The sequence below is a fragment of the Ciconia boyciana genome, chromosome 1 (genome assembly GCF_034638445.1).
Source record: "Ciconia boyciana chromosome 1, ASM3463844v1, whole genome shotgun sequence".
NCBI classification, from domain to species: Eukaryota; Metazoa; Chordata; class Aves; order Ciconiiformes; family Ciconiidae; genus Ciconia; species Ciconia boyciana.
The window spans coordinates 196,778,046-196,804,601 of NC_132934.1; the positions used below are offsets into that span (position 1 = coordinate 196,778,046).

The following is a 26,556-nucleotide window of genomic DNA, read 5'->3' on the forward strand; positions in this document are numbered from 1 at the left end:
CGGAGGGCTGAGGGGCAGCGGGCAGCCTCCGCCGACACCGCCCCGCTCACAGGCCGCGGGGGGCTGAGGGCCACCGGGCAGCCTCCGCCAACACCGGAGCGAGATGGCGGCGTCCTGCTTCGTCCTCGGGGCGGCGCCGGGCCGGCGGGGGACAGTCTTCTGCTGAGGGACGCGGCTGTCCTCCTCGTCCCGCCTCTGGGCGTCACGCACCGCCGGCACTGCGTGACCTCCGCCGGGGGCCGGTGCGGGTCGGAGGAGAGCGGGCGGGCGAGCGGGGCACCCGCCGCGGGCACAGCCCGGCCGAGGTAGGCGGCAGCGGGAGCGGGCACTGCCGGTGCCGGCGGGGCAGGTGCGCTGGGGGGACTCGTTGGTGGGGTCTCCCGGGCAGGTAGGGGCTGCCAGCAGCCAAGGCGGAGCGTGCCGGCGGGTCAGGTGTTTTCCTTTCATGTCGTGAGTAACTGCGTTTTGTTTTCTGATACACAGGATTAAACCCCAGACCCAGAAATGAGGAAGGTTTTGTGCGTGGAGCCCGTCATTTTCATCTACATATTTGCATCTTCCCTGACAAGCCCGCTGGTGCAGCAGTTCATCTACCGGCAGCTGTGGGAGGCAGAGTACAACTCCACTTTCATAAGCGATAGCAATGCCAGTCGCTGTGAACAGAATAAAAGTAGCCTGGCTTATATCAAGCAGAAGGTAAGAGGGGAGAAAAAAATACAGTTGTACATAAACTTGCAGCCATTAGGTGCTGTCTCGACGTAACCTCCTTTATATAACCTTACTTAACCTTTTATATGTGGAAAAGCGGTAGTTCTGTAAACTGCTGTCACTTTACTGTCTTATTGCTCTTGTGTTGCACTGTAGGTAGTCGTAGTGCTTTAAAGATAAACATTTGTCTCCAGGAAGATGCTGAGGTAAATTCATACTTTAACAGGAGTTGAAAATCATCTCAGAGGATTTGGCCCAAATTGGCATTGGGCTGACGTTACAACGGGTACCACTGAAGGCTCCTCCTTCCACAGGAGTTGTGCATGTGTTTATGAGCCATCAATTGTCTCTGTGACTTCAGTGTTCTCTGTAACTGTCTAAACTTTAGCAAATGTCCTGCAATTTTCAGGAATAAGATCTATCTTGGAATACATTTATTTCAGAGGAATTAAAAGTTTGAAAAAAGGGGGGGTGTTTAAGATAAAAATTTTTGTATTTTTAAAATGTGAAAAATTATTTAACTGATCTTTGCACAATCAAACATAATTGATGATTTACCATTCATAGCAGCGCTAGTCTGCTTTGTTGAAATATAAAGATGGCAAGATGACAGCATCCCATGGCCAATTACATTTTTAGCACTTTTTCATGGTTCAGCATGCTGCATAGCTAGTCATTGCTTGGAACCTCTTCTCTTGCACTTCCAGTGCAGTTTTAATGCTATGCTTAAGCAGAACTAACTGTGGGCTGCCAGCAGAAGAGATGATCATACTCCCATTTTTCTTTCCCCTCCCCCCCACATTGTTTCCCCCCATGTGTTGTATCTTGCAATACCACAGTTACAGGCTACGGTTCGGGTTTGATATGGGCACTGATTCAACAGAAAGCTCATCTCTCTTTTTGAGTTCGTTGGGTTTTGAGTGGTGGTGTTTTCTGAAGCAGTGCACTGCTCTGACACACTCTGGCCACATTATTGCTGTATCTAACATGAGGATGGCAGAGGGAGCACATTTGCAGAAGAGGTACAACAGAACCATCCTTGGCAACAACAACTGGCAGTTAGGTTGGATTAAGTGGAACATGAAACCACTGTAGAGTCAGAAAAATAGATTAATTGAACTGTAAATTACACAGAAGATGGAGTTATGGAATCAGTCAGCTGGCATTCCCCTATGCTGCTGAAAGGGTGGCACCTGAAAATTTTCACTCGCATCCCAGATTTGAATCTCTGATGTGCTGCATATGCACAAGACTGAACACCTGAGCTTATCTACTTCATTTGTCATATATAGAATAATGTCTTTAATGGTACATGCTTCCATTGAAGATGATCAAAGAAATAATTCAGGATTTTTAGTGTGGAGTAGGTTCTTCCTTATGTGACAGAAGCTGGTCTTAGTAGAAAGAATGTGAAAGTAAAAAGGTTGATAGAATTGTAGTCCAGTGCTTTCTGGGCTGACCCATCAGCCGAGGAAGGTAATGTATGCCACCCATTGGAATTAATTTGGAGATAACAACCAATTATTGTCTGAGTAATGCTTGTATGTTACTCCCCCAGTGCTGGCATTTTGTCATAATGGTGTCATGTCAATAGAAGGAGCAACTCTAAGAAAACCATACATTGTGCATACAGTTCTAATCTCAGAGCCCATCAAGAAACCTACATTTCACAAACATTTCTGCACTTTGCATTTGCTAGAAACCCCCCAAATTTGACCTGATTTTCAAATTGCCATCACCTGTGCTCAGGACATAAGACTTCCTGTTTCTTTTTGCAAAACACTGGAGCAGAGTGCTTAATTTCAGCTGAAGTTTAGATAGTGTCTCTGATTGATGTGGTGGTGAATTCACACATTACAGGGTTTTTTGGCATAAAGGATACAAAGTATAATTAACTTTATATTTGAGAACATGAATCCTTCAAGATGGTAGTTGAATAATGTCCAATAGAACTTCTTTGTTTCCCTTTCCTGCCAAATTTCCATGCCCTCCATTTCAATGATTGCCAGCAGGGCATGAGCTTTTGAACAATCATGCTCTTGTCTGGATGTCTCTCCTGCATTTTGATACCATGCTTGTTACCATAGTATAAGCATGTAAAATGCTCAAAACACCCATTAATTTCAGTGGAACCCAGTCTCTGTGCTGAGTAATAATCCTGTGTATGGGGAAAAGAGTAGATCTAGTAATGCAGTTCTAAGCCCTTTGCTGAGGATATGTGAAGCAGGTGTTCCGGATTTTCCAAGACCATTCTAACTGACTTATGTTTACAGATGCTGTAAATGTTGCTGTCAGGAGTATTCCCAACAGGCCCTGTTTGGCATTGACTTTTAGAAGAGCACTTCCCTTAATAGTTAATTTAGTATAAGTCCTTCCACTCTGAGAATGGAGAAGCTTTTTACTATATCTCACCTATTTCAAAGCAAAATGTAAAAGGAAATTGAAGACAAAAATCACTAGGAGCCTGCAAAAAAGTAGAATATAGTTCAAAATGGATAGCCTTTGCAGCATTTAGATTAATTATTTCTTAAAATTTGCAGGAAATTATTCATTTTATAATAAAATGAGTTCAAAAGTAATTTGAATACAAGCTGAAGCATTCCAATCACTGACTTGGATAATCCTTTTTTTAGCTCAGAAAGAGATATATTATTAATCATTAAACATTATTTATTATCCAGTTTATTTATTATCCAATCCATGCATTTTCCTTTGCTACTCAGTAATATTTTTTAATTTTATGAGCCTGGCAGTTTATCACGTCCTGTACATTGTTCAGCCTTAGGCACTGCACTTGTCTCTTAATGTATTCCTTATATAAGTGAATTGCTTCTTCATTTTCATTCTTTTAATTTTGAAATCTGTGATTTTAAGAACTACTTCTGTCCACCTTGAGCATTTTTCAGAGTGAATTTGCGGATTAAAGAACTAGACCTTTCTCTTCAAATTTATGTAGTTCTATTGATTTTAATAGTTACATGACTTTAAAGCAGCTGTGGGTTTGACCTATCATTTTCTGTATTCCTTTCCATTGACTTTATAAAAACGTGAAGTGGGCAGTTGAGTGCTTTACGCTCTAAATAGAGTTTTTCTGTACTTTTTCTTTTAGTCTTCTCATCAGTAGTCATTACTTCTCAACAAGTCATTTATGTCTGCAAGGTTATGGTCATTTGTGGTATCTAGATGTGTAGCCACATTCTTTATGTTGCACGTCTACTTCCAAAACAATGAAACCCAAGTCTTTGTTGTTTTATTCCTCCAGTTTAACACTTCATTATGGTTTGGCAATAATATTTGTATTGTATGGTTAATGTGGGTTGAGATGATACATCATAACATCTAGTTTTATATCTAATGTATTAGCACTCCTTTGACACTCACGTCTTTGAACCTAATGATCCTAATAAAGAAGCAATGCCTGCAACCACATAGAGAGAACATAGAGTTCTCTTTGTTAGCAGGGGAGGAGATAAAGATCAGAATATCATTTTCCATCTCTGTTTGTTCAGTCTTCATGGTTTTGACCCTTCCAAGGTAGACGACAGTGCTGGCCAGTGGACAGGACATCATGAATCCTAAGGTAGTCAGTCACCACAAGGGAAGAGAGTAAAAGAATCCAGAGTGCTGAGGATCGTGAGGGCTTTCCTTGAGGGCCTCAGGATCAGTTGAATTTTCCTCTTGCAATAAAACCCACTATCTTGTAAACAAATGAAGAGATTGAACTAGAAACTCATGTTCTTTGCTTGTAAATACAAATATGAATTTATAAAGCATTCAGCAGCTTTTAAAATTGCCCAAAGTACATTCCTGGAAATTCTAGGGTTTTTTTCATCTTTTGGATGCTGCTCAGTGGGGATTATGTTAGCTACAGAAGAAACACCTGAAATGTGGGATATAGATGGCTTGAATACAGGCTGAGAATGGCTTGGGAAGACTTACACGGCTGTGCCTGCTACGGGTTGAAGAGTGCAACCCCTGCCCAAGTCAGTGTGATACCTCAGAAAACTTGAAGAAAACTTTCAGAGTGACTTCACTCTCTGCATCTGAAAGTTTATCTTATAGAGTATAAAGGGTTTGTGCGAATGAAGTTACTTCCTTTTCCACTGCTGCTCTTCTGTCTGATCAGGTGGTTGTCTTTTAAAGGGCCGCTGTGGCTGCTGTCTGTCTAGCCTGCATCGATGCATTAAAAGCAAGATCTGAATTAGCTTGCTGAGCGTCATTTAGCAGCTGGCTTCATAACAAGATTGCCTTTTTTTAAATTGACTTTTCTTTAGTTCTTTTTTCTACAGCCATTCATGTTCTGTTAACTGTTTGTTTTTCAGCTACATTTGATTTTTGTACTTCTATTAAAAAGAATTCAGAAATTTTTCCCATAATGGGTGTTTACAGTTTATTGTCACAGTGTTAGCTGCTGTTCCTTACGTGAATACCTGCTGTAGCATATCTATAGAGAGATCACTGATTTGAACAGTTTCTGAACTCAGAGCTTTCCAGTGTTTTAAAAATTAGTTAATTCACATATCTGCCGAGTTGGTATAGTTTTTAATGCTGTGTTTCACATTTGTGGTTGTTGTTGTTATTAACATTGTATACTGGGATGTCAGAGCAAATCCTGATCTGTTTACTTGCACAATGTGCTAGTTAGTGAATTGTTTCTTTGTAACCCTCTAGGTAGGATTATTTAGGAAGAAAAATGATCTCCTGTGAGTAGGGAGCATGGGGTGTGTTCCTCAATCAAAGAAAGGCTGTTGTACTACTGATTTCTGAGAGATGAAAATAGGCCCAGTGTCCTTTTGCCATACTCTGCACTGAAGGAGATACTTACAGTATAAGCACCAGTTCTTGTAAATGCACGTTCAAAAGAATTGTTCTCTCGTCTCCATTGAAACTTCTCTGTCAAGAGTACTAGTAAGACTGCATCTTAAGAAATAAATTCTGGTTTAAAATGTAATGAGGGATGTTTGAGGAATATTGAAGGTAAAATTACAAAAGTGGGAGTCTTTGAATATGTAATTCGTTTGTATTAGCAATTACTGTAATATAATGCATTCTTACAAACACACAGTAATGTAGTATATTTTATTATAGCATAACATAATGTCATATAATCTTATAAAATGATATTGTATGTATTACAGTTTATAATATAATTTATAAGCTATAAACATGTACTGTGCTATACATTATATTGCATGCTAGTCATTATGTATGTATAATATGACTATAGATTTTTTTTTTTTTACAAGGTATTATAGTATTTACAATTCTTTTTGTTTTTTGTTTGCAGGAAGTTCAAGAAAAAGCCTCTATTTTTAATATGCAGTTGGACTTAACTGGGGCAGTTCCCAGCCTTATAGTTGCCTTTGTCATTGTAGCTAATGGGGATCGCCAGGGACGCAAAAGGTCTTTAGTTTTACCATCAATGGGAGCTTTGATTGCTGATATTTGCCTCACTGTAATATCATATTTTTCCTTGTCACTCTCTGTCCTATTTGCGGTTGCATTTATTACTGGACTGTTTGGCAGTATGGCAACTTTCCTTGGAGGAGGCTTTGCTTTTATAGCAGATGTGTGTCACGATGAGAAGCAGAAGACAACACGAATAGCTGTGGTGGATTTGATTTTTGGAGTTGTGTCTGGATTGGCAGGACTGTCATCTGGCTACTTTCTAAGAGGAATAGGCTTTACATGGACATTTGTGACAGCATCTCTCCTTCATGTCATTAATATTATCTATATTATATTTTTTCTGGAAGATACAGTAGGCCTATCTGAATTCCAGCATCAGTCACCAGTATCTTGTAAAGAACTTCTTAGAGAGACATTTTCTGGAGTGTACATGCTTTTTAAAACTGCCCCTTATAAAAAGAGAATTTTAATCATTGTATTACTTTTTACATTTATGACTTATTTGTTTACTATGGTTGGTGGGAGTTCGCTTTTTACGCTGTATGAACTGGATGAGCCACTCTGCTGGAATGAAGTATACATTGGATATGGAGCAGCTGCGTTCACTTCTGTCTCTCTGACCAGTTTTTTAGGAGTTTACTTATTTTCTAAATGTCTCAAAGACATTTATATTGTCTTCATTGGGATATTTTCTTACATTGGAGGAATGGTCATGGCTGCCTTTGCCAGAACTACCCTGCTCATGTTTTTAGGTGAGTTCAGAATCAGTCGTTCCATGGTCAACAATATATAGACAACAGCAATATACAGACAACAAAGAAAATACTGCTATGTTCTCTGTAGTGAGTGCAGTTGGTAGATATTGGACGTACCGTCTTGAAAGGATCATAGAGAGGTAAAATGTACAAAGTTGGGTCAGACTGATTTAGGATTTAATTAAAAGATGAAAGGTGTGGAGAGTGAATGGAATTATTTGCTTATGATCTGGTTTTAGTGCAATACAGATAGATTGGATTTATTAACTTCTCTGTGCTTGGATAATTGTGTCTCAGTGCACTTCCAGTTTGATTTTTCTATTGCTTTTTACTATTTGGGGAACTGAGCATTCAAAAGTATGTGAAGAATTCATTTTCAATGTATTTGTAAAATCCTGGGGGTTTATTACTTCAGTGTCTCATGGCTGATTCATTGCTTTACAGTAAGAGTGCCATCTTTGCTCTGCTTTATGCCTATTCCCGTTCTCCGATCCATGCTGTCAAAAGTGGTTCTCACTGGTGAACAGGGTGAGTAGAATTCGTTTTTAAACAATACAATAATATGGTATTTCAGAACAGGGATGCACCAAGATTACCTTTAAACAAACAGATATGTATTGGTATTTTAAGACTGCTTTTCTTTAAAGTTCCATATAATATGACCTTATGTCAAGATATTAATGGCTTTTGATTCTGAATTTAATATAAACAACATTGTGCTTAAAACTACTGCAAGTTTCAACCTTCAGAGGAGATATTGCTCTAAAAATAAAGACCATGGGGAACTTGAAGCAGAGGAATGCTCAAGATTTACACAGATGTGATTTCACAAGTGCTTCTACATTCACAAGATTTAGGCATGCAGAGAAAGATACACTTATGTTATTTGTCAGTGTCACAGTTAATAATTTAGAAAGGTAAGCAGTAGGTGGTCAACCTTCAAAGCACTTGAAAACAATTAAAGACTTGGATCCTGAGCTACGTGCCCAGCTTCACGGGTGCCTGTGGCTACTTAAACGTGTCCCAAAAGATATAACATGTTACCTCCCAAAGTGCTTTCCGTATGGAACACAGAAAAAAGCACGTCAGGCCTCAAAATGTGGCTCTAGTAACCCATATTTTGCTGTAACCAGATTTAGGGGAACACATACTTTTTAGAAGCATTCACCTGAGTTGCTTGGTTTTATTTTTAAAAAGATGTATCTTTATACATTAAAACAAAGATCTCTTTGTACTGAACTATGCTAACATACACCTCTGTTTTTGCAGTTTTTTGGCATTCTTTAGGGCTTTGACTACTTGAGTAGTTTGATGCAGGAATCAGATCGCCTTTGTCATCCTTTTCTGCTTACCTATTGTGATTTTCTTTATGGTCCCACGAATATGAATGCAGCTTGGGAAAATGTGCTCAACAAGACACTGATGGGATAGACTGCTACCCCAGTGGGTAGTTCAGTGTAAAAAAGGTTGCTTCTTTCCTTCCAAATATGAGGAGGAGATGGTTATGTGCTGAACCAGCAGTCTTTGTTAGATCAGAGCTTTTTCTGTATATAAGGGTAAAGATTAGAGAAGGAAGAAACAAGAAAGGGAAGAGTGAGAATCAAGAGGAGAATTGGAAGGGGCAAAGGATGGTTAGTGAGGACAAACAGTTTGAACTTCATGTGATAAGCAGATTCAAGAAAGTAGGTATGGTGACAGAATAATACCAAAGAAAAATAGTTTCCATCAGAAAAATGTTTTTTGGTTTTTGGTGTTTGTTTGGGTTTTGGTTTTTTTTTTTCATTTAAAGAGCAAGTCTTTTGTAGGACTCCCCACAGAATATTCTTTCATAGCAAAGACATATGATACTCAGGTGCTTGTTACTTGCATACTTGCTAAAATACTGTGGATAGATAGATCTTTCAAAACAAGTTTAAAAACTTTAGTACTTTGAAGGAGTTTTGCTTTTATTTTGTTTTGTTTGTAATCCATCCATTTGTTTTTGGCAGGTGCTGTGTTTGCTTGTATTGCCTGTTTAGAAGTTGTGACCGGCACTATTTCACTTTCAGTTTTTAATATTCTCTATGCAGCTACTGTTGCATGGTTTTCAGGCTTTAGCTTCCTCTTATCAGCAGGCCTTTGTCTAATTCCACTGGCTGTCCTGTGGTAAGTACAGATCAGGAGGGTGCTTCTGACTGCTTTTGCCAGTAATTTATGTTTTGACCTGAGTTGAAGCTGAATGGTTTAGTGCAGTAGTTCTCAAACTTCAGTGTTTTCTAGTGTGCTCTAGTAGCTCTAGTTTCACACTTTTTCTCTCTTCAACACCTACCCCCCTACACCTTTGCTGGAGATTTCCCATCAGCAGTCCTATTCTGGCCCTGATCCAGCTACCTCCCCTCAGCTCCATGCTGTGAACTTGTCACCGAATTCCCCCAAACTGAAATCTACCCTGAATGTACTACTAGTGGGATACACCCGTACCCTGGGCTCCATGTGTGTACCTTCCCTTGGTTTGAGACCTTTACAGGTGCCCCTGAGGAAAGCCCTTCACACAGAACAAAAGTAACAGATCACTTGAAAGGCATGGGCTTAGTTTTGCAGTCTGAGCTCTTCTAGATGCTAATGAGGGTTGTAAACATGACCAATCACCCAGTGAATTTAATGGAAAGTTATCTGTCCTGGTCCTTGGTCGTGGGTACCTTGTGACCCAGTGCCATCAAAATCTGTAAAAGATCTGCACTAACTTTAAGGGCCATATGAATAAACCTCTAGACATGTTTAAAAATATGCCTCTATAGTATTTGCATCTAATCATATCTAGTGAACATCTAGTAATACTGACAGCAAAAGATCATTATTCTTGAGTATTCACAAAAGCTAATATCACTGTGCATTCTTTCCAATATAAATAATGTCTTTTTAGGGTGTTGGAACATAGATCTAAATGATGGAAGGATCACTTTTCATTAGATAGATTTATATTCTGGGGGAGGGGGAAGCTATTTTTCTTAAGAGGGTGGTACTCTTGCTGGAGACTTGTATCTTTTTTCCTAATGCTTAGACTTTACCTCAGTCACCTTTTATGTCTACATCAGCTGCATTTTAAGTTTTAAATAGGCAGTGACAATGCTGTGATTTAGAGCATTTCACATAATTTCAAGTCTGTGCCTGCCTGACTACAGTGTTTTACTCGGTCTATTCAGAGAAGCTGCACTAATGATAACTCAAGACTAAGGTAACTCAGGTCTCAGACCTGAGGGAATTGAAGCAAAGGGGTCTTGTGTGTGTATGGAGAATACTTTTCAGTAGAGTAATTAAAAAGTGAGGAATTCAGTTATATTAACAAAGGCCCAATAAATACTTCTGTTCTACTAAATATTAGTTTAGTTCAGTGCTGTATGGTACAGAAAGTTTCTGTTAAGAAAGCATTCTCTTCTGTGCAAAAGGCAACAGATATTTACCATCAGTTAGTCCATTCTGCAGTCAGGGCTGTAGTCCATCATCCCCATAAATTTTTGAAAGTTATTTTTCTCTTCCTTCTGTCATTAATGTCTCAGATATCCCACCCTTTGAACAACCTTTCCCTAAAACCTTTATTTTGAGAGTGTCATGCAGTGTTACTATTTGAGAGCAGAAGGGGTCGTTGTTCCAGTCTGTAATAAATCAGGCATAGTAGTTTAGTACTTATCAAAGACAGCAGTAATGAAATTGTCTAACTTGTGTAATAAGGGCAAGTACCGTCATTGCTTGTCAACAGTTTTGTGTCACAGAAGATGGCTGTAACGAAGCCATCAAGTGCATTTGGTGCTGAATCAGCATGCTATACTTAACTATCTCAGCTAAAGATATCTGTCTTATCTGTGTCTTACAGCTGGCTTCTGTGCACAAGCTGGAATGGGGAGGACTTGGCTCTGCTTGTACCTGAAGAAGTATCCAGCATAGAGAGCATTGATAGTTGAACAAAGGATTAATCTACCTGGGTTTTCTAATCTGACATGCAGTGGCAGAGACCATTATGTCATACAGAGACCATAGAGATAACACAACAGTTGCAGATGCAATCTCAAAGTGGCCCTGCAGCAATAAGCACTAAATTGGTAGCACTTTTTATCCAGTCTCTTTTTAGCACTTGAATAAAGCTAGCTCTTATACTTAACTATGCAAATAGGCTGGCATTGGAGATATTAATGCTGCTTTCAGCATGAAGAAAAAAATAAGGTAGGATGATACTCTCTTTCCACTTACCCTTTCTCAAGTTTGAGAATGTCAGCTGTGGATTGTGATACATCTTGTATCATTCTAAATGGGGCGACAGAGATAAGCTTATCAACTCAGAGGGTGCTGGCAATTCTGCTGAAGTCAGTGGAGCTCATGCCAGCTGAGGATGTGGTCCACTGCGTACATCTTAAAAGGCCTGTCTTAATGGTGAAGCCCCCAAACCTGTCTAAAATTACTAAACTAAAAGGCACTTTTTTCAGAAAGCAACCAAACTGGAGGCAGTACTTGCACCTGCTATAAGTAGACTTACTGCTCTGAAGTTAGCAGAGTGTTTGTGCAAGTTTAATGTATGATGTGTGGACCGTGCCTGTGACTTAGTTCTTAAAATGAATTTTCACACAGAACTGTCATACTTAGAAAATTTCCAGCTTGCAAAGTGTGAAGTTAGGCCTATGTGTACATTTTGCAGAGGCCATATTGCACATTTATTTTAATCGTTTTCCATATATTAGGGACTGCATACAGACACCTCTATTTTTTGCCCCACAGATATTTCTTGTTTTCTATTTAAGTTGACTGTACTTAGCTTAAATGTTTCTTCTAGTGGAAGGCTGTAATAGCATTTCTTTTCAGTGGATCTTTATTTTTTTAACAACTCTGAAACAAGATGACAAAATCTGAATCATGCATCTAATCATCTTGCAATGAATGCAGCATAATTTATGAGCACTTGAACAGCATTTCTCATCTTCAGAGTACTTTACAAATTCTATTAAGAAACTCCTTCCATAATAAATATTATCCTCCCTGTTGCAGAGAGAGAGAAATCAACAGAGGGGACAAATGACTTGCCCAGGGCCACAGTGCAAACTGGTGAGACTACCAAACCTAGGAATCAGTTTCTGCATTGACTCTTCACCTTTTTGCTTGAGATCTTTAAGTAGAAATTATCCAGAGTATTAGCTTCTGGAATGCACAATACAGCAGAAGCATAAATATAACACCATGTTAAGGACCACTCCCATGTATTTTTTTCAGGGAGAGTTTGACAGCCAATACTGTTCTCATCCCTGAGAGTACAGGTAGGTTGTATGTGACTCTCTTCCCCTAAAACGGATTAGGCAGAGGAATCAAAATAATGTAAAGTGAGGAATCAAAATAATGTAAAGTGATTGACATTCACAGAAGGAAATATCTAGGAAAGCAACTACGATGGGGGAACTGATTTCACATGCACACAGCATAGGATAAAAAATGAAGACAGACATAGCCTGTGCTGTCTAATCCATGATCTGCTTACAGCCATTAATATCCATCATATGAACAGAATACTTCTGCAGAACTTCTCAGGAGTACTCCACCAAAAAATATTAGTACCACATCATGATGCTACTATTGTAGATCCTTTTTGTTTGAACAACAGCATTGCTTCCAAGCTATATATTGTGATCATGGAGAAGTTTGGAAGAGGGTTCAAGTAAAGGAGCATTTACACTATCCAAGAGACCACTACCTACCCATCACTGGTGAAAACAGTGCTGTTTATCCAGGATAGGGGGAATGAATATTTACACAGCTAATAACTATAGCCAGCTTTTACACTTCTGTCCTGAACTACCAAGGCTGATGTTGGCAATTAAAGATAGTTAGGTTTTCCTAGCTAGCTTAGACACTAGCCAGTAAATAAAACTGCTTAACTCTCCTCCTTTGAGGTGCCCAAGTTGCTGCCAACTTGTTGGAGAAGCGAACTGAGTTTTGCAATAATCAGTAGGTCCAAAACATAATGAGTATTTGTAGAGAGATTAAGGAAACACTGATGTAAAGGATTTCAGCACAAAGATTACATTGTCTTCCTTGCCTCTTCATTACGCAGTTACGTAAGGCTTTATGAAATTAACTATTTCTCACAAAACTGCTGGGAAAAAGTAAAGCAAATGAAGAAGGGGTGTGTGCCTTCACTTCCTCTTCTTCAGTGCACACCTCTGCTAGCACTCGGAAGGTAGCAACAAAGCAAGCCCATTCTGCAGTGGCATTCTGTTAGCCAGATGAAAACATGCGTGTACACTTCAGGAATGGCTTTGTTATGGTTTGATTGTGGTGTACGAAGTACTTGCTGTTTGCAAAGTATTTCTGGTAGACACAGCATTTAGAACTGGCTGTAAGCTTAGGTCAAAACACATGAAGGATATGAACTCTGGTTTTTGAAGTGCCTAACACAGCACAAGTTGAGGAAAGCAGGTACTAATGTGCTTCAGATTATTAAATCAAAATCTTCCAAGTTTATAGTAGTTGCTCTATTTGTATATAAATGCAAATTATTTTGACAGAAATAAATAATGAAGTTTGGTTTTTTAAACTCTACATTGTATTTGTATTTCTTGCATTGTTTTTTGATAAATGGCCAACAGGATGACTGGTGGAGGAATGTTGGAGGAACAGGATGACTGGTGGAGGAACAGAAGCAGCAGCACTACGGTGTTATCTATTTTTTGTGGTCATAACAAACAAACAGCCATGCAGGAAGATCTGCTTTTGCCTCCCTCCTGCGCTTGGAGAGAGGAAAGGATGCTGCCCAGAACATCAGCACCAAGAAGAGGCAGGGACAGCACTGCTCTCTGCAAGAAGTCAGCATGGGGGCTTGTGTTGCAGCTGTCAGACCAGGGGACCCACAAGCACCCTCCTCCCCTTGCCTGGCTTGGGTCCAATGCGAGACCAAGGCAGGGTCTGTCCCAGCTACACTTGCCAGCATACCTCACTTGGTGTGCCTCCACAGGTTGCTACTTGCAGCGCCTGCCTTAACAGAATGAGGCCTGTATGAAATGGGGAGAAGGGGCTGGGCCAGGAAGATCAGTCCCCAGCTCAACCCTGCAGCACTGAGCAAGTGCAACCCTTCCTTTTTATCTCAAACCCTCTTTGCCTCAGTCCTGTTTGACTCCCATTACTCTATTAAAAGCATAAATTCTTGCACATGCCTCTTACACATACCATTTGCTTTCCAGCCTGGCTAACCCCTAAAATTAGCTTCCTTGCTGTGAATATGGCTTGATGTCACCCAAGATTATAATATACTAAAGCTTGAACAAAACCACCTTGAAATTACCTCCAGCCTCCTAATCTGTGTCCAGTCTTCACTGCACTAATGAGAAACTACTGAATTACTTGTCTTAGTGTAGTTTTGCTCAGATACAATAGCATCCATCTTTCAACCAACACCAGGGAACGCCAACTAGCGAGATACACTAAGGCAGGGAGCTACAAGGTAACTGTGTGTACAAGCTACCAGTAACTGCGTACAACTATTTTCTGCATCCCTATTCCTGGAACAGTGCTGATATGAAGGCAGACCTGAAAATCCTCCTAAAAATCCATGCCCATACCTTGATTTGTCCCAGACCTGGCAAGGTAATCCCTCAGCCTTTCTGGCTTGAGCCTGGAGCAACACAAAGGCTACTGAACCCCAAGCTTGCTTTGTAACAACAGTTTACTTTTGCTTTATACCAAACTGCCAAGACACCTGTCAATTATAAAATAGCAGCCAATTCTGATATTTAATAAAGTATATCAGCTCACAGAAATACCAGGACAGCTATGGAAAACAAAATAGTGAGTAGGTCTACGCTTGCATGTTCAATTTATTGGTCCTATGTTTAACCTCACTAAAGCAAATAATACAAATGAAATAAGTAGTTTGTATTTCATAGCACAAGCCTCTAATCTCTGCAACTCTCAAGAAAAAGACAATTTTAGAAGCTTCACTTCTTAAATAAAACAAGTTTAAATATAAAACCAAATAAAACTGCCAGTAAAGTGTCTCATACTGTGTCATCTCAATGTTTTTAATTTGCTGCAATGTTTTGCAATAGATGCACATAAAAGCCCTGTAAAATTTACAGGACAGAAGCTAGAGGCTTTTGCCTACATACATAGGGAATTTGTGGCAGCTTTAAGCACACTGCAAAGCACAAGAGATGTTTAGGATTGTGAAGAGGTTTATAGCAATATTTCTGCTAAAATTATCTACAACAGAACACAGAGTACACTTAGCAGTTTAACAAAGTCATTAAAACCTGCTGAATAAAGACAGCTCCTGTCTTAGAAATATTGTTTCAAGCTCCCCACATATGGTGAGAGATGACATCTTTAGAACCACAGATTTTTTTTCCTCCTAATACGCCACATCATATTAGCTGCCTTGCAGGATTTATATACGACACATGCACATGTATGACATCAGAACATAGTCATTACAACCCTGAATTTAATAACACCCCCTGACACTTAAGCACACAAAAAGCCTTTCAGTGTCAGCTCCTTTAAAACGTGTATTTAAGAATGTCTCTCATTCTCCCTTAATTAAGATCCGATTTTGGTAAACCCACAAAAAATTATTTCTGTATTTGTCATCTAGTACCATTGTATCTTCATGTTCTCACTGCAGCAGCTTTATTGTGTACTGTCACAATTAGGCACTGCATTCTTTCTTAATCTCTGAAATCTAAAATACCTAGATCTAGGAGTGCTCGTTTGGATTATGTTCCCAAATGGATTTTAAAATACCTCTTTAAACTCCAAGTGGAACTTGCTTCTACTTTCAGAAATCAGAATATCCTCTCAGGGACACAGATGAAAAAATCCAGACCTTTAACTCCCTTCTTACAGCAGTACTTCCAATTCTACACAAAAGCTTAATGGCTCACTCATGAACAACTGTCAACAGGGGGGGATAAAATGTATATAGCAGGACTCAATTGGCAGTGCAGAAGTTAAAGATCTTTAAAGATATTGCAAGAAAAAGGAACAACACTGTTTTTGTTGTGGATAAGACATTCTTGATTTATGATTAAATATATTTTGGAACGCAACAGCATTTATAGCAAACTTTTATTCAATAGTTTAAAAAGTGTATGGAAATTTTCATGAACAAAGAGTTACTCAGTGGAAAATACCTTCTTTTCCCCCTTAAAAAGTTCTTCTGCAAGAACATCCATTAAATGCACTTACCTACAGTAATCAGTTTTAAAATGCAAGGGTACTTTTGGATTTCTTGTATACATATATAGCATTTCCATAGTTAAGAAGCTATTGTCCTGAGCAGTGTATGAAGAGACATTATTTAAACTACCCAGTTACAGGACATTTATATAATTGACAACAAGCACAGAACAATTTATAGACTTTAAACATTTAATGTGCCTTTTCATCAAGGAAGGCAAATGATAACTGTAGGACTGCTTAACACTGTGAGTGTCAATTTAGTATTATGTATTTAAATCTGCAGAATAAAGACACGCACAAAACACGTTTGTGGAGTACATTTTGTTACAATAAACCAAGCTTGTATTCCATCATCATGTGTGGCTCTCCCATAACTTCACTCTGTGAAGGATCTGGGGAAAAAAAAAGGTCAACAGCATGAGGTTTTTACCAAGCTACAAAGACCAACAATAACTATGAACATGACCATATTTCTTCCCCCCCCCTTCTTCATTCTAATGCTTAGTGCAACAGTTACTTGACTGATTTTTGACAGTGTTGCACAATGCAGGTCTGTAATTCGTAAGTCCCTATCCAAAGCAATCATCAGATAACAAATACATCTATAGTGAAACAGTGTTTCATAATGACACACACTTCAAGTAAAACCAACCAGTTTACATAAGCAGAGTCTCCTATAGCCTAAATCTCAAGGCTGATCGAGTTTTGTGTTTAAGAAAACTCAAGTCTACTGAAGCTTTTCCTCATAGGTGCCCCACATCTCTTACCAATACAACTTCTCTGCACAACAGGAGCTCACACTCCAGTCCTTCTGTTAGTTGGGACATACTCATGGTTTCTCTTCTCCACCTAACTGCCTCGTTTCACAGAAATTCTGTACGCTTAAGTATGTCTCAGATTTCCTCTATTCTGTAAAGTATGGTTGACATTAGCCACTGTACTCAAAGGTTATCAAGGCATGTGCAGAGGACACAAGAGATACCAATACTAACACTATGAACTTCGTTTCCATACAAAAAAATAAACAAGGCCAGAAAAAAGGTTGCAACTGCACTTTGGAAGAAATACACCTTTCTTTATGGGTGTATCGGAGTGTCTTCCTTCCATAAATAAGGCATATTAATGGCTTTGATTTCTCCAGAGACACCAAAATTATCTAATCCAGCCCCAGCTGATAAATAGAACCTTACCAAAAACACTTTTAACCCACTCACTCCTTAGCAGTCTATAAATAGATAACAGCTTGTTGTAAGCAATGGTATATAACCAAATTCCTATAAATTATGTTTGACATTGCTCTACACCCTGAACCACAATAACCTAAGATTCCTTCCTTTGCTCCCTTTATTTTCTGGGATGGATTTAATCCCACATTTACCTCATGCCTCTAGATTCCCACTCACCCCTCCATTATTTCCAGTTTCCTATCTTCCTGGTTCTTTCCATTCTCCAATCCCACCTCAAAATACCCTCTGCCTCCTTCCATGTCCTTAACTACCAGCTAGAAAGAAATATTTTTTTAAAACTATTTTTCCAGGTTTATTCTATTCCACACATACTAACTGTCAGTCAGTAGCCCACCACACAGCTGCAAACCACTGAGTTAATTTGAGGGAGCCTTCCCCCTGCCACATCTCTGGTTCATTAGTTCAGTATCTCTCCTCTAGCCTTTCTTTCTTTTTAATTACAGAACTTATAAAAACTTTCCATCTTTGTAACCTCCACCTGTCAAAATCTGCACAAGTAGTTCAAAAGTTTCTGAGGAAACAGGCATACAACGTAAGTGCATAACCTTCTACTCCTTTAGAAACCCAGCCTACAAGCAAATACTGGATTACTCAATATTTCAGAGTAATCTCCACACAACCAGCAGCTGAACCACATTTATTTTTCCTTCCCCTAGTGCTTCACTGCCTTTAGGAATTCAATTTTTTCTTTGTATTTTGTGTGTTTAATTCTCTTATTCTCTAGAGGCAAAGAACTTCACAGTTCCCAAATTTTACCTTTAAATGTTTGACAACATTCAAAACAGAATGTATTTACCGTTAAGGATATCCTCAAAACCAATGCACTCATCATTTCCCCTCAGAGTATCCAGTGCTATGTTTGAGCTGTGAAGAAATGGGAGACGCTGGACCTGTAAAAAGACAACAAGAGTTCAAGTTTCTGCAAGTCTGAAATTGAGGTTTATATTTGGATTTTTCAGTCTGAAGTGACTGAGAAAAGTGACAGGCAAAGTCACTTCTTCCTTCAAAAACAACAAAGAAATAAGAGAACTAATGGCACACATAGCAAAACCTACCTAACACCACCATCCTCTATTGTTTATCTCTCTGTTTTGAAAAGAACAGCCTTTCACTAGATTTGGAGCTTGCACTGCAGTGTAGCTACTACAGCAAATAGTGCAGGTAAAAAAAAAAAATAGTAGTTTTTTTTTTTCTCCTCTGTTATCACATAAAGCTGGGAAGGCTCACTGCAACAAACACATCAACACCCTGAGGTCAGTATTGGGTGATTGACATATACTATACATATACTACACTAGTAGATGTATATACTATAGTGTATATATATACACTATACATATACTATGTATATGTCAATGCAGTGTTTGGAAACCACATTCTAAGTTTCCTACATCTCTGACACAAGACAGCAATGTAAGTGAAAGAGCTATATTGATTTTCACATCTAAACATAATCTTCCTTGCAATTAAACTAAATCATAATTATTTCTCTGATCCCCACCAGTTCTTAAGTTTCAAGTCCACTCCCAGTTACTTTCAACACTCTCTTCTGTACCCTTCACCCACAGTATTACAAAAAAATTTCAAGTGGTACACAGAGCATTCAGATCCTAAATATTCTGAGAATGGCATATCTGTACTTACAACTGCATTCACTCCTAGTAGTGATACTTCAGTTATACTACGAACATATTTTACAACTGTAAAATCATCATGTTTTCTCATGAGTTTACTAAAAGCCTAAAAGTTTACTAGGACCAATGAGCTTTCCATGTTTCCTAAGGGACAAAGTCAGCCTCCCTCCAGTTACGCTCCATCCTAGGTGACAAGGAAAAGGAAATAGACTCAGCTTCCCAATTAAGAGTTAAAACCTTTGAACTTAACTCCCTGTAGACCTCCCCTGATCTTTCAAGAAAAGCTGCAGAACAATAATAAGCACATAGCAAATTCTCTGCTTCAGGTTTCACGTTACCTCTATATCCACTCCCAAATCACTACCTGTTTCAGATCCCTAAGTCTCTTTGCCCTACAGATGCACAGATTCCTTCCCATGATGGTCATACGTTCTACAGATGAGAGTATTAATTTTAGGAATTAATACTCAATTCCTCCTGCTTTTCTCCGAAGGCTTACAGAAAGCTAGTCCACAGGAAAGCTAGAGCAGTTACCACTTCACCAAGTAACCAATAAAAGAACAGCAGCTGAAAAGCTTTAGCATATTGACTGTTCTGGAAACTATTAATTGCAATGCTTGTTGGGTTGGTTTTAATAAAACAGTCCCGTGAAATAATTTATTTTGGAAACATAAGGTATTTCAACAAAGAAAGATGTCTCTCTGAAAGCATGTTCTGAGATAAAAATTTTTTCAAGTGGTTTAAGTTATACCAGTTGGATAAAAATGCCTACCTGTTTCACTGCTCTGAATTCCATCTGCAGCTTTAAAGGTGCGTGGAGTCCTTGAATATTTCTCAGGGTGGCAAAGTTTGTTTTATCTTGATTTAACTGGAACTATCACAAACAACATTTATTTTTATTTTAGGAAGAGTTACTTTCAAGTACAGCCATAAAAGACATTTCTGACATCCTACTTAAATGAACATGCTTGTTAAATTTATATGTAAAAATCCAGTGATTCTATCATATGTCTCAAATGTACACAAAAGACAGCAATGCAGTAATATTTGTTTTATGAAACTGAAATTGCTTTTTGCTGGATTTTATTACAAATCACTAGTAGCAATTTTATTTTGTTATTTTTGACAATCAGGACATGTAACACCACCAAGTGGTGTAGTTTTGCACTACTTTACTACAATATTGTCAGCACGAATTGGAAGCTAAGTCTGGTTTAAAGTAAGAACACAAACGTCAAAGCCACAATTGATGTCATTGTTCGCCATCAAAGACTACTTGAAAACGCTTGAAATACTTCTTTTCTGATCAAGTAGGAAGACAGAGCACCACATATATTCCGTATGACTCCAAAAAGCAAAAGAACACTCATAATTTTACCAACCGCTCCAAAACTGGTCGGTAAGACAAAGCAAATCTATTTAGTAGAGGATTCTTTTAATGAAAAAGTGCTGGCTCACAAATACTGAACAGAAGTAACTTAAGCTTAATGTTAAACTTAAGCTTGAGCAATCCAGTCTCAAATCTGGCTTTTATAGTAGTGACTACATGGCTGTAATGTTGACACAATACAATATTGTAAAGTAAAACAAAAAATACAAATCTCTTCTTGTAAAACCTGTACTCAATCACCATGACAAAAGTCTACTAGTAGGGGAATATCATCCCGTTTATGCAAAGAGATCTCAAAAACCAACAGGAAAATACAAGTCAAAGGCATAACATGCATCTTCTTCATAGCAACAGATATTGAATGCTCTTCAAAAGTTAGCAGAAAATACTATTTATATGCCGCATCCCAAACTTACAATTCTGGTCACATTATTTTTTCCATTTCTTTTATTTTATAAAGGTAGGGGTATTTATGTGGGTAGCAGAAAGATTTGGTTTCTACTAGTGCTGAATAACCTACCATTTACAGCAGTAAAAACAACCATAACTATCTCAGGCTAAGATAAGTGTTTTCCCATTCAAGTGTACATGAAAATAATTCTTAGATAAAATCAGCCATAAACTTACAGAAAAACTAACCAAACAATATGTGGAAAAAACAATTTTAAAGTTTCACATACTTCTTAGGGGATCACACTGTCTGTTTTAATTATTTCTGTGCATTTTTTTCTCTCTAGCATGTAATCTTTTAATTATGCAGGTCTTATACAGCAAGAACAGAGTTAAAAACTAAGTTATAGCAGGCAGTTGTAAAAAAAAAAAATCAATTGACAAATAGCTCTGAAACATTTACAGTATTTATAAATAAGCTCAGGAAGTTGCTGTCCCATTAACATCATCCTTTTAACTCAAGACAACACTAGCACTGGTTAGAATTAGAATACATTAGACACTACATTCAGACCTCATCATGCTGATTAGCTTAACAATTTGGAACATTATATCCAAATACTGCCTTTGCTTCAGGACATTAAATCTTCTGTGCTGACAAAACAGGCACCAGAGACAAGATTCAGTTCAATGAGCTATTTAGCCAAGGCTGTCAGTCTAGTCTCCCTTTACCCTCAACCTATGGTCCACAGACCACTCCTAAGTGGTCCACGAGCAATGACTAAGCCGGACAAGATTGCATACGCTTACAACAAACTGTATGTGTAAAATTTCTGGATGGGATCAAGTAATTTAGTGAAAAGTATTTGTGCGTTCACAGACTGAAAGTTTGAAAATGAAGATATAGGGTAAACCTGCAGACAAAATGGGAGGATCAGCCTTCCAGAACTGACAGGTGTGCCCCCCACCTAACTATACATATACTACTAGCTTAATAACTTTTAGATGACTAAACCTTACTAAGCAAATCCCTACTTGGAAGCCTGCTTACATACTAGAAGTGGAGAGAGTCACAAGTAGGAGGTTAACATTAAACAAATTTGCCAACAATGTTATTTGTTTAAATAAAATGTTACTATTGTTGAACACCTTTACTCTTTTAAAGGCAAGACCCTGCTTATTACTTGTTACTGCGCAAAGCAGTCCAGGTAACCACATTGTTAATTTAAACTTCATAATTAGTTAAGAGTGAAGATGGCTACATTTGATGTTATACTTACATTTTTTTCTGACAACTCCAGTGGATGGCTGGGCAGCAATTCATTTTTCACACTTGTAAAGCTAGAAATACAAGTTAAAAAATTGAACTTCAAATTAATCGGGATATCATTTTTTAAGTTGCATTCCAAAACTAATCTCAGACACAAACATCAACCCACAGAGACACATAATTAGCACAGTTTGAACTCCAAGAAAAACAAAGCTTAATAGTGAAGCAGCAAATAAGACCTCTAACTACAGCACTACCAGAAGAAAAATAAATTGTTTCAGGCATCCTTTTTTCTCTACGTTTGACAAAACAGAATGACAGCTTTTCTTCCTTGACCCCCTTTCAGAAATAGAGAAAAATATCAATAAATGAAAAAACATCATAGGTTTAATTATGTCCAAGCTACACGGTATCTGATTTTAGAAGTCTCCAAGCTTTTGCAACTGAATATTGTACATACCCCCCAACTCATAGTTGTATTACCCACATTTTAAACTCTATGAACTTATTCTAGATTCATTATCCAAGACATGTACATAGTTTTGCATTCACATAAAATGGCAAAACTCAAACCCACTATTTTTAATATAGTAACTTTACTTTTTGTACCAATGCTGAAATTAGCCGTTTCCTACAGTGCTGCAGCACACTCATATACATGCATATTAAAACTGGCAAAGTATTAATAATTATGAAATATATGCTATCTCTTTTCTAAATAGCAGTATTACACAGGTAAAAGTCCATTAATGTTACCTACTTCTTGAAGTGATGTTTCACAGAAAATTCACGCTTGAAAGACAATCTGATTAAATACATGCACTTTAGACTACAGCTTTTGCAATACACCTTCCAAGAACCTTCTTTAAAAAGGCAACATTTAACACACACTTTCTTCCTATATCTGAAGTTCAACACTGGCTATGGCACAATTCAACAAGAAAAAGTAAAGCATACCCTCTACGCAGAAGATCATGACCTTCAAATGGTCCTGAAGCTGAAAATTCAGTAATTGGGATACTATCTTTCAACAGATAAGAAGTGCCTCTGGAATTCTGGAATACAAAAAGTGATGATTACTTTAACAGAACCAGACCCCTTTCGTATGGGCCATTAGCCCTGGCAAATGAAACAAAGTGCTCAAAGACTCCTTAACCTACTGTGTACAAGCCCTAGACTTTAGAGTATCTTAAAAAAAAACAAACACACCACCACCACCAAAATACAAACCCCACACTAATTAGAATTCTTTCAGAGAGTCTGATGACAGTCAAAGGTACTGATAACACATTTTTTTGGATCTGGCTGAAACAGTTAAACTCACAATTACCCCTTGTTCATTCCCACCCTGGGCTGCAGGGATGGAAAGGAAGAAGGCAGGTCATGCTCAGCTGACAGGACGGAAAGGAACATATCTGAGCACTCCTTCATTTACTTCAATACAGACACAATCGAGTAAGATCAAATTGATTTTATCTATGGTTTAAGGCTAGCATGAAGAGGACATGGTGTATTCAAGTGGTCTAGTATGCCAATTAACTGAAAGAGCAAAGGAAAAACAGTAACTTGGAGCAGAAGACCAGAAAAACACACCTCCACAGACTCACTAAGTAAAGCCATCTCTAACCCAGACCACTAATTTCATGCTAACCTGCCCGATTTTATTGAAGTGATTTTAGGATTGTTCATACAAACTGCTCCACCAATAGGTCAATGTATAATAAATTCTGGCAGGTGACAGCAATAATCTCTGGAAGGTGACAGTGATGAGCTGTTCAGTGCAGGAGTTTCCTCCAGCAGCACTGTCAGATCCAACAGAAAATTCATGTTTATAGTTAAGGTCTTTTGTACTACTGTGTTAACTGTCAATAACCTAACAGCTATTAGAAAACCCTAAACTACCTGTTATTACATGCATATAAAGCATCTACCAACTAATGTACTCAACACGGACGAGACCTTTCCGAGATTGCTGTAAGTGAAAGCATTAAAGAGATACATTACCTGGAAGATGTGGCCAGAGGGAAGATCAAAGTGAAAGTCAAATGTAAGGAGAAAACCATGAAATACGCCCAAAAAGTAACGCTCCCAAGTCACGCCAGTGCCCAGTCCGTCTTCGGTGGTCACACCGCTGCTACCCACCACAAAGGCTAGAGGCACGACCTCCCTCCGCGAGAACTGCCGCGCTGCCTGCGGCGCAGGAAGCCCCTGGCTCCGGGAGGCTGGGGATTACCAGGGCTCTCGGCCTCCCCGTCCCACCCCGCTCCCAGGAGAAGGGCTTTAACCGCCGCCGCGCACCCTTCGCGCCCTCCCGGCTCCGAGCGCCCACGAAGATGCCTAGCGGAGACCGTCCCGCGCAGGGCGGGCGGGACGAGGGACGCCCCCGACCCCGTGAGGGCCCCCGACCCGGCAGCACGAGCGCCCGCCATGGCCGCGCCGGACCCCCATGACTCAGCACGGCCCCAGCGCCCCTCGCCCAGCGGCCGCCACCCCCGGGGACCCCAGCGGCCGAGCGGGGGAGCGAGACAGACAGGCGCACGCGTGTCGGTCCGCTCCGGCGCAAGAACGACCCCCGCCCAGCGCCGCCCACCAGCCCGCACTCACCATCTTGGCCCCACACGCGCAGCCACTTCCGCCGCCGCCACCGCCTGCCCCTCCTCACTTCCGCTCCGTCCCCAGCGCGCTGCGTCAGACGCAAGGAGCGAACAGCGGCCCCCCCGCCACTGGCCGCGCGGGGAGGGGCGGGGCCGCGCGGGGGGCGGGCCCTCGCAGGGGGCGGGGCCGCGGCTGGCCTGAGGGGCGGTGGTGGGTGGCCGCTGCCCTGCCCTGGGGAGGTGTGGGGGGCCGGGGCTCCTCTCCGGCCCTGTGCCCTCCTTGGCCAGGGCTTGCCTGCTTCCCGGGCTGTTGCTCGTAGACTGACCGCACCGTTCCCACATGGCTGTGAAACCCAGCTGCTGTGGTGCCACCCTGGCCCCAAGCGGGAGCTGGAGTTGACCAATGGCTTCCCACAGTAGGCTGGCGTGGCCATGTTGTGGTGTCGGGTGGGGGGTGCTTTTCTTGGTCAAACCCATCCTCTCCCAGTGGGGCACAGGCGGCAAAAGCAGAGAGGTTGGGTGACCCCAACAGCATCACAGTGCTGAGAGCCTGAGATAGCGAAACGTGGCAGCGATGCATTCTGAGGTAAACACGGGCTCGGGCGCTAGGCCAGCCATGGAGCCTCCCTGGGCAGCGCTGTGCGAACAAGAGGTGTCAGGGTGCACTGCTCTACCAGGGACCTTGGGCAGCCCTCAGGGCCCTGATCTGTCAGTGACCGACAGGGACAGGCCTGCAGCAGGTTAATCTTTGGAAATGAGTTTTGAGAATGGTGCATAAAAGCTGCTATGTTAGTAGGCAGGTATTAATAGCCACAATAACGGTATGGTAACAGAATTAATATTAGCTTGCACTTAAAGAACTCATAAGACTTTCTGACAGTCATAAAGTTTTCCACAGATTTCGATGCATAGCTCCAGGTGTGTGTTTGATGTATCTATTTTACATATTTCTTCTGAGACCTGTAGCTTATTCAGCCCTTCTAAGATTTTGCCCCAAATTGCCCTGGTGCAACAAATTTCATATGTGACAATTAAATACCACATCTTGCACAAAAAGCAATATTTAAATGGGAATTTTATATATGTTTTAATGGCATACTTGGCTTTGGAAAAAATTACTGAAAAATTTGTATGCTTTATACTCTGTTTCCTCTTTCTTGGGCAAAATCAGTTCACCACTTATAAAAAAAAACATTCTCAACCAAACTTCTGGCCCTTTGTATTCAGGCTTAAAGCAAAGACTTCAAAAGAATGAGAATGGAGGACTGGGATTTTTAAATCATTTTTAGGAAAACGGGTACCACAAAGGTTTCTCTGATCTTATAATGGGTACTCAGATATTGTGGTGCTGGATTCATTATTATAGAATAGATGTGAATACAAAAAACAAATCAAGTTCCTGTTTAACTGCAGCTTACAGAAAAAGCTAGGTTTGTCACTAAATGTATTTATTTATTGACTGAGTTTGTTGATCAGGATATGACTGTAGAGATGAAACATCTAACTTTCAAAGTCATTCTTGCAGGACACAGGGTGTGATTACTCTGTGTACATTTTTGACATCACTGCAATCCACAGTCTAGGCTGCATAACATAAAAGAACATACACTGCAAGGAAGGTCTGGTTTTCCTTTAAAGGCTTTCAAGCTAGGGAAAACTTGCAGACATAAACAGAAATCACACACGTATTTTCTCATCAAATTACCAAGTATTTTAAATTGGAGCAAGGCTTGATTTCTTTCACAACCAGCTTTGTTTTAATGATCTTACAGTGAGCATCTCAACAGTGGATGATTGGAGTACTATCTCCTTTCTCTCTGCGGCCCCACTGCAAATTAGTAGGAGCTATATGAGCAACTGTCAGGTGACCAAATCTTTGATCAGAAATGAGAGCATGTGGTGAGCGGTGAATGCTCCAACTGCTCAGAAGCAGTAGGTATGGCTGCCTTCTGTGTTGCAGATGATTT

General features: G+C 39.8%; 2 protein-coding genes across 9 annotated transcripts; one reads left to right on the forward strand and one right to left on the reverse strand.

Annotated features, from left to right (window-relative positions):
• The first annotated feature begins 5 nt into the window (after window positions 1-5).
• On the forward strand, window positions 6-14,871 carry SLC46A3 (solute carrier family 46 member 3). Of its 8 annotated transcripts, XR_012040446.1 has the most exons (8): window positions 12-305; window positions 484-696; window positions 5,996-6,869; window positions 7,317-7,400; window positions 8,861-9,017; window positions 10,723-11,069; window positions 12,108-12,151; window positions 13,478-13,560. XR_012040446.1 is itself a non-coding variant. In XM_072850420.1 (7 exons), exons 2-7 carry the CDS (start codon window positions 505-507, stop codon window positions 13,480-13,482), a joined length of 1,356 nt encoding a protein of 451 aa, XP_072706521.1. In that variant the 5' UTR covers window positions 8-305; window positions 484-504; the 3' UTR covers window positions 13,483-13,610. The 8 variants fall into 8 exon arrangements, 4 of the variants coding, with proteins under 4 accessions (XP_072706518.1, XP_072706521.1, XP_072706520.1 ...); XM_072850420.1 differs by lacking the exon at window positions 10,723-11,069 and having other exon boundaries at window positions 8-305; window positions 13,478-13,610; XR_012040448.1 differs by lacking the exon at window positions 12,108-12,151 and having other exon boundaries at window positions 13,478-13,612.
• A 1,364-nt stretch (window positions 14,872-16,235) lies between these two features.
• On the reverse strand, window positions 16,236-24,731 carry POMP (proteasome maturation protein). The gene is made up of 6 exons (XM_072850421.1): window positions 24,600-24,731; window positions 22,953-23,050; window positions 22,006-22,066; window positions 19,718-19,819; window positions 18,108-18,201; window positions 16,236-16,456 (listed from the first exon to the last, which is right to left on the reverse strand). The coding sequence occupies exons 1-6, from the start codon at window positions 24,600-24,602 to the stop codon at window positions 16,389-16,391; spliced, it is 426 nt and encodes a 141-aa protein (XP_072706522.1). The 5' UTR covers window positions 24,603-24,731; the 3' UTR covers window positions 16,236-16,388.
• Window positions 24,732-26,556: the final 1,825 nt, after the last annotated feature.

What these genes read in the sequence shown, in the direction of transcription:
- SLC46A3 (XM_072850417.1), top strand. Translation starts at nt 505, where the DNA reads ATGAGGAAGGTTTTGTGCGTGGAGCCCGTCATTTTCATCTACATATTT. An exon ending in GGTTCTCACTGGTGAACAGG is followed by an intron (nt 7,401 to 8,860) that starts GTGAGTAGAATT and finishes TGTTTTTGGCAG; the next exon opens with GTGCTGTGTTTGCTTGTATT. An exon ending in ATTCCACTGGCTGTCCTGTG is followed by an intron (nt 9,018 to 13,477) that starts GTAAGTACAGAT and finishes AATGGCCAACAG; the next exon opens with GATGACTGGTGGAGGAATGT.
- POMP (XM_072850421.1), bottom strand. An exon ending in TGGAGTTGTCAGAAAAAAAT is followed by an intron (nt 19,820 to 22,005) that starts GTAAGTATAACA and finishes TGTTTGTGATAG; the next exon opens with TTCCAGTTAAATCAAGATAA. An exon ending in AATTCAGAGCAGTGAAACAG is followed by an intron (nt 18,202 to 19,717) that starts GTAGGCATTTTT and finishes GTCTTTTTACAG; the next exon opens with GTCCAGCGTCTCCCATTTCT.